The sequence below is a fragment of the Chinchilla lanigera genome, unplaced genomic scaffold, assembly GCF_000276665.1.
Source record: "Chinchilla lanigera isolate Chin_1 unplaced genomic scaffold, ChiLan1.0 scaffold00004, whole genome shotgun sequence".
In the NCBI taxonomy this organism is placed as follows: Eukaryota; Metazoa; Chordata; class Mammalia; order Rodentia; family Chinchillidae; genus Chinchilla; species Chinchilla lanigera.
The window spans coordinates 32,812,882-32,825,097 of NW_004955405.1; the positions used below are offsets into that span (position 1 = coordinate 32,812,882).

A 12,216-nucleotide genomic window follows, 5' to 3' on the forward strand; every position below is an offset into this window, starting at 1 on the left:
TATTTATTTATTAAATTTTTATTTATTTTTTGGTACCGTGAATCGAACTCAGGACCTTGCACTTGCCAAGAACGTGCTTGTGCCGCTGAGCTATATCCCCGGCCCTAGTCTTGACTTTAGAGATAATGATTTTAGAAAAGTTATTTCATCCCATTTTTCATGTCTGTGAAGTGGACAGAAGACCAGTACCACATTGTACTGGGTGAATGAATTCTCAAATCACATAGTGGACGAACACAGTGGTGTGCCAGGCATTCATAATTTGTTGTCCTGTTTATGGTTAACGTGAGGTGATACCTCATGGTGGCTTTAACTGGCATTTTTCTGTGATGCCAACAGGAGCATCTGTGCAGGAGCCTAGAGGACCGTAAGTGAAATAAAGCACGAGCCTGTCACAGACACTATACGATCTCACTTAAGTGTGGAATCTAAAAAGTTAAGCTCGTAGAAGTGGAATAGAATGATAGCCATCAGAGGATGGGGTCCGGGGTAGATAAGCAAAGGGCTAGATCTACAATAGAGTTGGTAATAACGTACTTAACATCTTAAAATAGCTAAAAACGAGGATTTCAAATGTCCTCACCACAAAGAAATGGTATCTGAGATGACAGATATGCTCATCAGCCTAATCTGATCGCTCCACAATGTATATACATTTATCAAAAATCACTCTACCCTAAAAACGTATACAATTATTATTTGCCAATTAGAAAGAAAACAAAACTTAAAAAATTCGTTATTCTACTGATTATAATAACTCTGTGAGATGATATGATTACTTCCATTTTAAAGTTAAGGAAACAGATTAATTCGATGCTTTTCCGGCAGTCCCACTATATTCTAGAAAAAGTGCGTCAAGGAGGTTAGGAAATTTCCTCAGGGCTCCTTCCATCGCACGTAGTAGCCTGACGCTGGGCCGGTGTGTGTCTTTCTCCGACTGCCCAGCTCTAAGAAGTCGCGCACTGGCTGCGCACCCTGTGCCGCCTGCGCCCTGCCGCCCACGGCAGAGCGCCCCTCTCTCTGCTCCCGTCTTCTCTTCAGCCCCCTTCCTTCCCTCTGCCCCGGGCACCTCTTCTCTCCCAGTTTTCTTCCGTTCTCTGCCTGGGCTCGCGTCGGTCCGCGGGTTATCCTGGTCCGAGTTAGCGGCGCACACACGCTTTGTCAGCAGCCCCAGGACGGGCAGGAACAAGGGCGGGGCAGGCCGTGCCTCTTTCCCACTTCACAGATGAAGTCTTTAAAACGCTTTGATCCGTAAAGGTTTACATTTTGTTTATGATTCACACTTGGAAAAAAACCCCAGAATTATGGGTAAAATTAACTGTGCCTTCTTTAGGAAGTTTCAGTTCTCTTTTCATCCTCCGAGTATTATTACACTCTACTCACCTGCTTACTGGTGAATGATTTACTCAGCGTCTACGTTGCGCCAGGTTCTGTGCTGCACGCTGCCTCTCCTTCCTGCGAAATACCTTCTTTATTATCTCATCACCACAGCGACAACCTTTGCTGAGGTAATTTTGCCTTAAACATCGGGCCAAGATCCTGACTGTAGGACGGGGAACCAGCCTGGGGTGGGGCCGCCCAGCTCTAGGCAGCTGTGGGTCTTTTGCCTTTGGTTCTCTATTCACCTGCTTTCTTTCTCTCTCTCTAAAGCCTGAGTTTCTTTCCTGCTGTGTCTGTGGAGGACAAATGTGGGGTTCTGAGTTTTTACATGTTCCTTACTTTCAGTCGCAGAGACCAGCTAGCCAGCCTGCTAGGAATTTGTAATCAAGATTCTCGTCTGGCTTCTTTCTTGATGTTTAACCACTGAGTTGCTTTTAAATCTCACCTCTCTTTTTCCTTTGCATGTGGGAGGCCGATTCAAAGGCTGTGAACTCATCATCCTCTTTGGTGCCCATGGGACCAGCATGGCCGTTCCCCAGCCCTCCTCCTCAGCCCCTGTAAAGGCCCAACCCGCTTTCTGTGCCTTGCCCAAGCAAGTTCAGAGGTGCTTGTGCCCTCCCTTTCTCCCCGGGAGTCTCTTGTGTAAATGATGAGCTTTCTCTAAAATCCTCCTGGTGCAGCGAATATCGTCAGCCTTGACCTTGAGTGGCGGCCCATCTTGCTTTGCAAAGGGGCTATGAAATATTCACTTGGAGTCGAGAACTCATCCTGGCCCAATCATGCATGCTGTAGTACAGGACAGTTGCTGAGCGTCCTCCTGTTTGAGGAGTGGAAAATTATCAGGAAAGGAGAATTTGAAAATTTATGGACCACAATATTTGTGGACCACTTACTCTGTGCCAGGCATTATTCCAGGTTAGTGACTCTAAAACTTGTATGTGCAGCAGGGTAATTTGAAGTGCTGTTTAGCCAGGGGGATGAGAATTTTGTGTTCTTAACAAGTTCCTAGGCAATGCCTATGGCCCAGGGATCGTACTTTGAGAGTGGCTGTTCTCAGCAAAGTGAGCAAAACATGGTAGGAGAAGGACATAGACAATGAATGTAGTCAGAAGTAAAGACCAGTATGTCAGAAGATGACAAGCCCTACAGAGAAAGTAGGGTGTGGAGGGGGGCGTTGGGAGTGTGAGGTGGGTGATCGGCACATAGATGACAGTACTGCACAGCACGATCTAGGAGGGTGAGATCTGAGCCAAGACTTGATGGAGCAGAGGGAGTGGCTATCTGAGGGAAGAGCATTCTGCAGGAGGAGTGGCTAGAACAAAAGCCCTAAGGTGTTCCGAAGTGTTTCCTCCATGCCTGGTGAACAGCAGGGAGGCCAGTGGGGCCAGGGCAAAGCGACCCGTGGAGAAGGGGAGGATGAGGCAGAGAGGTGCAAGATGAGGTGCTTATGGTGGTAGGGACTGGGTCATGCAAAGATTTCCAGGTTATTAGGGGGACTTTGGCTTTCACCTTGGTCTTCAGCAGTGATATGACATAATGTGAGTTCTGTTTTTAAGGGTTTACTTTGGCAGCTAAGTAGGGAATATACTGTAAGGGGCAAAGGAGGAAGCACCATTTCTTGCTTCTCTCCAATGAAAGAGGCAGGCGGCCTGGCCAGTGTGAGGGTGACTGATGTGATGAGAAGTGACCAGATCCTGGATATGTTTTGAAGAAAGCTAATGAGAGTTCCTGATGGAAAAGTGCAAAGTGAGAGGAAATATTCCAAGTGAATATTTAATAATATAGAACAAGTCTAAGGCATTTGCTGAGCATTTGGTTTGTTTGTTTTTTATTTTTCTTCCGGTACCAGGAATCGAACTCACAACCTTGTACTTGCCAGGCAGGCACTTTGCCACTAAGCTAAATCCCCAGCCCCTTGCTGAGCATTTGGAAGGAGAGCATTGCCATGGACTGAATTGGGGAAGGCTGTGGGTGGTGTAGTTTTGGTCAAGTGGTGATCGGCAGTTCAGTTTGGAGTAGGTTGGGTGGGGCAGTGACTTAAGCCGTATGAATCCGGAGGTGAGGGAGGAGTTCGGGAAGGATTTGAGCGTAGTTACGTGATAGTTAGAACTACAGGACTGGGTGGCATCACGAAGGAAATGAGTGTAGACAGAGAGAGGAGAGGGTCAGAGGCTGAATGAACCTGAGGCAGATCAGTGCCAAGAGCGGGAAAGAGAGCAGGAATGCGCAAAGGCAACTGAGAGGGGATGTGGGCTTTGAAGACAAAGAGAACCCAGGGTTGTGGAAGCTGAGGGAAGGGCCCATCCGGAGGAGGAGGAGGAGGGTCTCTTGCACTTCATTACTTCTTCAGTCCTTTAGCACTTCTTTCTCATGTTAACTTCACCCCCTTTTAAGATTTATTTTGCATAACACTACCAGGTTAGCTATCCGTGAACATGCCTCTGTCATGACACTCCTCCGCTGAAAACCCGCTAGGCCTCTGGAGTTCATAAACCTCAGTGTTCATGTGGCGTCTTTTCTTGTTTTGCAACATCCAGTAATTGAACAAATAACACTAGTTTTGGAGGGATTTACCGCCTTTTAAGATGGAAGAAGAGTCAGTTGCAGATGCGTCAGTCCTCTTACATGTCATCTGTTATTTTCCGTGGTCAATCTTAAAATTACACGGTGTGACAATGTAGTCCAACTCTTACTTGACAGATACAATCCAGAGACATCCATTGTTTACCAGTCTAAGACTTGGCTCTGCTACTTTTACTATATATGAAATTCGCGTGCGACAGGACTCTATCAGGTTGTGTATAAAAACTCAACCTCGCAATACCCCCAGTTTTCTCATCCACAACACAGGGGGAGTAAGAGAGCTCGCGTCACAGAGCTGCAGTGAGGACTCAGTATAACCATGCGTGTAAAGTGTCCAGGACTTGACGTGTAAACGTGGTTTTCATGTCTCTTGGACAGAAACCCTGACCCACTTCAACCTCTCCGTCGTATGCCCATTTCTCTTCAAACTTGGACCCATGTCTCCACTCTCTCCTTCCCAGATTCTGTCGCAACTGTGTTACTCAGCTCCGTGTCCCCCTGGAAGGCTTCATTCTGTTTTCTGAAGCCTTCACAATGATTATGTTACTCTTTGTAGATTTTCTATGGTTTCAGGCGGCTTATGCCTTTACCTTGATCCCTGCCAGTTACACGGCGTCTGAAACTATCTCTAATTTTTGAAGAAGCTATGCCTCTAGCGCTAAGCACAGAGGAGAAACTCCATAAAAGTTTACTGAGGAGCAGCTCAGCTGGTGGGTTGATTATGAAGAACTATGTGGTAGATTAGAAACCTTCTGGCCTTGGAGTGGAGAATATTCCAGTAACATGTCATTTACACCCTTAATTCAATTAATGCATTTGTACATGACCCCTTACCTATTTCCGTGAAGCAGCACATACCTCATTTGGTGAGGTTTCATACTGTTATATATGCATTTAAATAGAATATGCTTTAAGAATCATATTTAAATAAATACATTCTCCAAAGGAAATAGGTAAGCTGATAATTTTTTTTTCCTAAGCTTCTAATTGTCATCAGTGGAATGGTTTATTTTGCCTAATGTTGAGTTTGTTAATCCTGAAAGATACCATGACTTCTTAGAAAGCATTTCTGCTTTATTCTGTACTCTTTTCAGCGGTGAACTTTTTGTTGAACAAAAGCTCTGAAAGTGTCAGTCAAAACAGGGAAAAGAATGAAGTCTTTCTCACATATTGAGTTTGGGAAATCTGATTGTTTCTCTTGGAACAGATTGTTCATTATAACAGTATCTATAATAAATGGAGTGCACTGCCGAGATAGATGAAAATGAAATTAATTTGGCTCGGATGTGATCTTTGTTTTGCTTATGAGGATTTAAAACATCCTTACAGAGTTTCAAATTTCCATGCAATTTAAAAAGAAAAGAGATTCCGGAATGTGTCTGTCTCCCTTGCCAGTGGCTGTCGTTCCCTCAGTGTCGCTCTGTCAAACAGAGCAGCGAATGTGAATAAGTAGGTATGAAACTTGAATGTGATCGAACCCTTCCAGTATGCTTGCCTAAAATATGAATTTCTCAAATCCAAACATCACATGCACTCGTGCTGTTTTTTGTTGCAGGTTGCTTATCAGATTGGCCACTATGAGTTGGCTAAGAAAGTTTTCTCACCAGTTTGGGATTATTTCGTTGCTTCTCCATCTCAGGATGAGCAGTCCTGCGTTTGTTTAAGCAACACAATGATGATTACACAAAGAAGGTAATTAGACATTATTTTAAGGTATTGATATACATTACTGAAAATACAGATGTTGGCTCAGTGAAGATGAGAATTTATTTTCAGTTTCATGATAAGATAGCCCTTGTGAAACTATTTCTATCAGAATTGCAGTAGGAGCATATACATTCTGATATCCTGAGTTCTTGCTAGAATCATAGAAAACAGTGAAGGTGTGTACGTGAAGGTTCTGGACCCAAAATACCAAAGAGTAACCAAAGTGGTATCAGCTATGCCAGGAAACACAAATATTGCATGGAGACTTTCATAAAGAAGCTGCCGGCTGTCTTTTGACCTTGCTGCTGTGTTTCCTCAAAGAAACAAAGCTTAAGAACAGGTTCCCAAATGACCATTAGTATAATTTCAGGCTGATGCAACACAGAGTTCAAAACAAGCATTTTCCTGGTTTGTTAATGCCTGAAATGTCTTTAATAAGAAGCCTAAACCCATCACTTCTCAAAGATAATGAGCTTAAAGATACAAATGATGGTTGAAGCAAGGTATTGATAATACATATTTGCATTACAAGTGTCATTCCATTTCAATTAAACAAAAGCGGAGTTAGTATTTAGCACATGCGAGGATGCTGGGTTTGGGGGAGGGGAGCGGAGGACATGACAGCATTTTAGAAGTGGGAGATAGGACTTTGGATTTTGTATAGCTGGTGGGTTAAGAGAGAGAGTGAAAAGTGACTGGAATTCCTATTGTTGGTGGACGGGGAAGCCTGTGATTTTCTAAGGGGACAAGAGAGGCTGCATATGCATTGGAGGAAGATAGTGAATTTGATCGTGAGCATATTTTGAATTTGGATACCTTTGTGGATATGAGATACCAGGAGATGCATTCAGATCGTGCTGAGATTCAGGAGGAAGTCTAGGGTAGAGGCAGGGATTTGGATATAGTCTGTGGAGGTCATCATTAAAATCTTCAAAAGGAACACTGTCTCTCAGGGAGTGACTGGCAGAAAAGATAGAAGGCTGGGACAAACCCTGAGCTTTGCTTCCATGTAAGGGGCAGAAACAAGAGCAGGAACCAAGGAAGCATATCACAAGTGGGCTGCCCAAGATATAAAAATCCAGAAAAATGCGTTGCCAAGGGAAGTTAATAGTATCTTCAAGAGGACTGACCGGGCAAATCCGATTCCAGCACAAGGTCCCATGCAACACAATGCCACAGAGAAAAAGTTGAGGAGGGTGAAAACTAAGAAGGAGCGTTTAGAGTTAGCAAGCAGGAAGCCATTGGTAAGTTCAAGCGAGCCATCTCTGTGGTGGGAGGGGCCAGAGTCACTTTGCCGTTGGCCAAGGAGGAAGTGGAATTGGAGAATCACAACGAGCAAAGACACATAAAGCTGGGTGGTAGAGAGAAGAAGGAAGGAACAGCGCCCGGAAGAGAAGACGGGGCAGGGAAGAATTGTGGAGAATGGAGGTTAGGGAGCCAGGGCAGAATGAGAGACTAAATACACAAAACAATTCAGGAGGTGGAGACACCGCGATGGAAGCGCTAGGAGGGCGTAAGAGCATGTGGAGCAGAGAAAGAGGGAGGGGTTTGGAAAAGTTTCTATGTGAACTGAACAAAAGGACATCCAGGGGAAATAGATGTGTTATTCAGAAACATTCATGAGCTGGGCGTGGTGGCGCATGCCTGTAATCTCAGCACCCAGGAGGCTGAGGCAGGAGGATCGTTGCAACTTCGAGAACAGCATGGACTACAGAGTGAGCTCAAGGCCAGCCTGAACTGCGTAGCAAGACCCTATCTCAAAAAGACAAAAAAAAAAAAAGAAACACTAATGACTCAGCTGATATCATATAACACAGATTTGCAGGGAAGCAGAGGACCTTAATGGGTAAGGGCTCCTTTGCTTCATCTTTATATTCTAGGGCCAAGAATGCTGACCTGCACACAGTAGGCATTTACCAAATGCTAATTTGAATGAATAAATGAAAAAATGAATAAGTGATTGTTGTGGCAGGAAGAGAAAAATGAGACAGTGGCAGCTCTACAAGGCAGGCAAATTGATTATTGCACGGAATGAATAGGGAAGAGAACTTACAGCGCTAGAAAGGTTACTTTTGGGAAGACTGCAGGGTAGGGAGGGAAACGGAGCCCGGAAGTAGTAGAATGCACCAAGCGCGTGGGTCAAGGTGCTGATGGTCACCAGGAAGGACAAGAAATTTTAGTATCAGTTGGAGGGGTGGTGAACCTAAGGTTTTCCTGGAACAGAGAAGTTCAGAGTTCAGGCTGGTGGCGGTCATCTGCACGCGTGAGTTATTGCTACCGAATCTTCTCCTGTTTTGTGGAGATTGGTAGGAGACAAAATGATGGCGCTGAAGCCTTGGAGTGAGGTTTGTCTCCAGCTGAGGGCAAGAGAAAGAATATTGCAAATAAAAAGAAGAGTGCAGATTCCACAGCTTCACCAGTAGTTGGCACTGTTGACAGCAAGTTAGGAAAGATAATTGAAAAGAATCTAAGAGTTATGAAGTCTTTGTTTCTTTAACCATAGCCGAGCGTGCTGTAAATGACCCTTATTTTTAGAAAGTTCATTCATTGAAATGTTGGCCTGTTTTTCAATCCTACAATGGTTTTGTTGAATTGATAGAAAATAGCTATATATATAAGAATCAGAAATCTTTCACACTAGATTTTTTTTTTTTTTGTGACCTACTGTTTGTGCAGCTTCACTTTCTTAGTTGTGGACTTAAGGATAACCTTAAATTTTAATTTAAACAGAGGAATAAGAGTAGTTATTCTATACATTTTTGTTGCTCTTGTAGATGCCAAGAAAAATGAATCTAAAGAGCTGGATTCACAGGCCAAGTGAGTCATACATTTCTACCTGTAATATTGTTTCCTTCTCTTGCAGGTTACATTCAGATATTTTGGCAGAGACTTCTTCTATCCTCTTATACCTTTTTCTTAGAAATATCTTTGTAACGAGTGACATTAAAATTAAAGAAGAAAATCTTTTCTGTGATAATATTAAAGGCAATGAGATTTTCCCTGCTCAACAAGTAAGTGAATTAAAGTGACTAAAAAAATGTCGGTTTCACTGTATTTGCTTCTTGTTGTTTCAGGTTTGTGTTCTTGTGGGATTGTGTATCCTGTCTTGTGAAGGGACAGAGAGGCCGTAGGATGAATACATTGCTTTACTTTGATATTCTCTGTAGGGTTCCAAGGCCTGAGTTCATGTTTCCTTTTTCTTTTTTTCTCAATTTATCTTTTTCTCTGTATATGAGAATAGTATATATTTCAGAATTCAAAACCATATAATGTATAAAGTGAAATGCATTGTAATTCTAGCACCTCTGAGGACATTATGAGTTCATTTTCACATAATTTCTCTGATTTTTGAAAGTTTGCGCCTTGATCTACTTGCTGTTCTGCACATTGCCTTTTTAGTATCTTTGTTTGTTTGGAGACAGGGCTGTGCTGTATAGCTCAGCCTAACCTTGAACCTGCAAACCTCCTGCTTCAAGAATGTGCCACCAGGCCTAGCAGCAACACTTTTATATCTTGGACATACCTTCAATGCTTCTATAGGTCAATCTGCGACATACTTTTAATTAAAGTATTGCATTCTTATGCAGAGGCAGGAATTGAACTATTTTCTATTGATAGCTTCTCATGGTGATTATAAACATCACTCTAGTATATCTGCAACTCTATAATTCTTTTACTTTTAATAATAATCCTACATTTTGTTTTCATTCTGTCTCTTCATTCTTTCCCTTTCCTTGTTTACTTACTTTAGACATGGAGGTTTTAACTATTTTTTGTTGTTGTTTTTTCCTGTTTCTCCATTCACTGATTAATTAGTTGTTACATGAGGCAAGGCCAGATGCTGGGATATGAAAGTGGAATTGTGGAATTGCTTAATACAAGTTTACGGTCCCGTAGCCCCCAAATACTCAGCAACTATCAAACTGCTCCTTTTGTCACCGGACAGGGTCAGAGGAGGTCCCTTAACTAAGAGATGGGTACCTCAGCTCGCCCTGCCACATAGGTTCTTGACTCTCATCACAGAAAAAGAATTTCCATGACTCATCAATGTGAGGTACAGGCAAATTTATTAAGCAGAATTAAAAGGAGGGAGAATGTGGTGGAGAAGGTCAGAATGGCACACTCACAGAAGCACGAGGTCAGCTTTTAAGGATTAGCTGAGGTGGGTCAGGTTCCATTTGATCATTATCTCAGTGTGGACTTCATAGCTCTGAAGGAATCCTTATGGCTTGAGGGGCAGTTTGATTCCCATGGGATGACTATTTATGCTTGGGAGGGGTGACCTCATCATGGGGTGGACTGTGAGGCTCTGCTTTTACTGGAATCTGAGGTAATTGTTGGTGTTGCTCCAGGGGAGTCTGGAACTGCACACTGTTTACAACTGGGAATTGGATGTCTCTGGAAATTCTGAAAGTCACTTTAGTTTTATCTCAGTCTCCTCAGTCTTAAAGGGGAATGAAATAGACTAGGTAAATTTAGAGCAAATAAACCTTGTGAAGTAGATACTCCTTGAGTGTTTAACATGCCCCGTACAAAACTGAGCAAGGATCTGACCCAAAGTTTTATGACAAATAAGATAAAATTCTGAGTTCCTTGTTTCTTTTTAACCTATCTTCATTTATTCTGTCCTACCTCATTCCTACATTGCATTCAGTCTTTTTTCATCATATCCAGTCTGAAAATAAAGGCAATTTAAAAGTTCTTCAGTGAATTCCAGAATGTTAAACTATCATTTCAGTAAAACCAGTTGTATAAAAATTTCTGATTACCACATGTACAGTTTCCTTTGTGAATAACGTTGTATAAAGAAATAGAAAAAATAATAGTTTTTTTCTCACGTAAGGGGAAGGAGAAGAGTTTTTGTTCTTTTTAAATTTGTGTTTAATTTCAATACCATAACGTTACTTTTTACTATCATTTCTATTTAAGTAGCAAATAATGAAAGATTCGTTTGGTTTACTGAAAGCTTACTGTATTTTTTGTTATAATATATGCTTTTGAAAACCGGACTTGTTTTCTAACATTAATATACTGTATGGGAAAGATTTTCTCTTATCAGGGTGACTAGTGCTACTTGTATTGTTTTATAAAATATCCTTATTTGGTTTTAAGATTGTGTTGCTTACATGTGACATTAATGTGGACTTGTTTGTGAATTTAGGTTTTCTTCATACTAACGTCCATGTTGTTGGTAAGACACAAAGTTCACATTTCCTACCCTTTCTTCTCCTTAGAGACTCATTTAGTTAAGCACCTGATGTTCAGCTCAAGTAACAATGCCTGTTTCTTTACAGATTGCTAGACTGATGGAATGTGAGAGGGTGTTAGTGGCACTGGAACTTAGCAATTTCCTAAATGATTCTAGTTATGCCCTTCAAGCTGTGACTCAATGCTATGGCCTTCTTGCTCCTATAATATATCATAATATTGCTTTGGTACCTGTTGTACAGGTAAGGTTATGGTCCACCCCCAATAAGCATCGTTTTTTAAAAACAAAAGCAATTAAGTGATTCATTTTAGAAAAGACAAGCTGTATATCTCTTGAAAAGAACAAATTAGGTCAAGAGTAAGTATTATGAAATTTTGGGAGTTAACTGGAGAACATTTTAACACATTTTATGTCTTGGAAAACATAAATAGGAATAGAAGATGTGTTTCTCTGAAAACATTCAGCCCTGTTGCTGTTTATGGTTAAATATTGTTAAAGCATATCATTAAAGCCATCATCAGGGGAAAGTAGAGATAATGAGAATAACCTAACATAACATACTTGATAATGGAGGAGTTGGGATTAGTGGAAAAAGGGTTGATCCGGCTGAAGGAATTATATTTATTATACAGTAGTACCTCAGTTCACATACTTAATTTGTTCCATGTTTCCAGTCGCGAACCAAATCAAATTTCCCAGTAAGGTTCAATGACAGCCAAGGTGGAGTTCATGAACCACTGCAAAATTTTGCCAAATGCTTCTGCTTGTGAACTGAATTACTTGCAAACAGAAGCACTTGTGAACCGAGGCATTACTGTGTATGCTTTTAAAGAAATCACTGTAAATTTAGAAGTTTAAGAGAGTAACCATTTATTATCTTGTAGTTTCTATGGATCAGGAGACTGGAGACAGTTTAGTTGGGTCTTCTGTTTTGTATCTTACCAGGCTAAGTAAAGGTGTTGGCCAGGGTTGTGATTTTATGTCTTCTTCTTTTTTTTTAATTTAAAAAAATAAAAGAAGGAAAACAATTTTTTTTTTAATTTTAAAAAATAAAAGAAGGAAAACATATGTAAGTCTTGTCTACGTCCTTTTCCAAGACCCCTGGTTGAGATGGCATTCCCAGGCAATGGGAGGAGAATGGACATTTTTAATAAATGATGGCCAAACACCTAGGTTTCACCTGAAAGAAGGTGGAGTTTAACCTCTGTTTGTACTATATTTATATGTAAAATAAAGCAAAAACATTTAGAGAAACAAATTCTCAACAGATGACTTGTGCCGTGCAGGGTTTGAAGTGAGGCAGAACTTCTAAAACAAGAAACCTATGTGTGTGACAC

General features: G+C 41.5%; 1 protein-coding gene across 5 annotated transcripts in view; it reads left to right on the forward strand.

The window, feature by feature from the left end:
* Positions 1-12,216, forward strand: part of Cfap54 (cilia and flagella associated 54) — a 308,158-nt gene that overhangs the window by 84,427 nt on the left and 211,515 nt on the right. For all 5 annotated transcript variants that reach the window (XM_013518543.1, XM_013518547.1, XM_013518536.1 and 2 more), the window contains exons 23-25: positions 5,519-5,655; positions 8,534-8,681; positions 10,965-11,120. In XM_013518543.1, the coding sequence (XP_013373997.1) occupies positions 5,519-5,655; positions 8,534-8,681; positions 10,965-11,120 (441 nt within the window). The remainder of the gene's footprint in view (positions 1-5,518; positions 5,656-8,533; positions 8,682-10,964; positions 11,121-12,216) is intronic.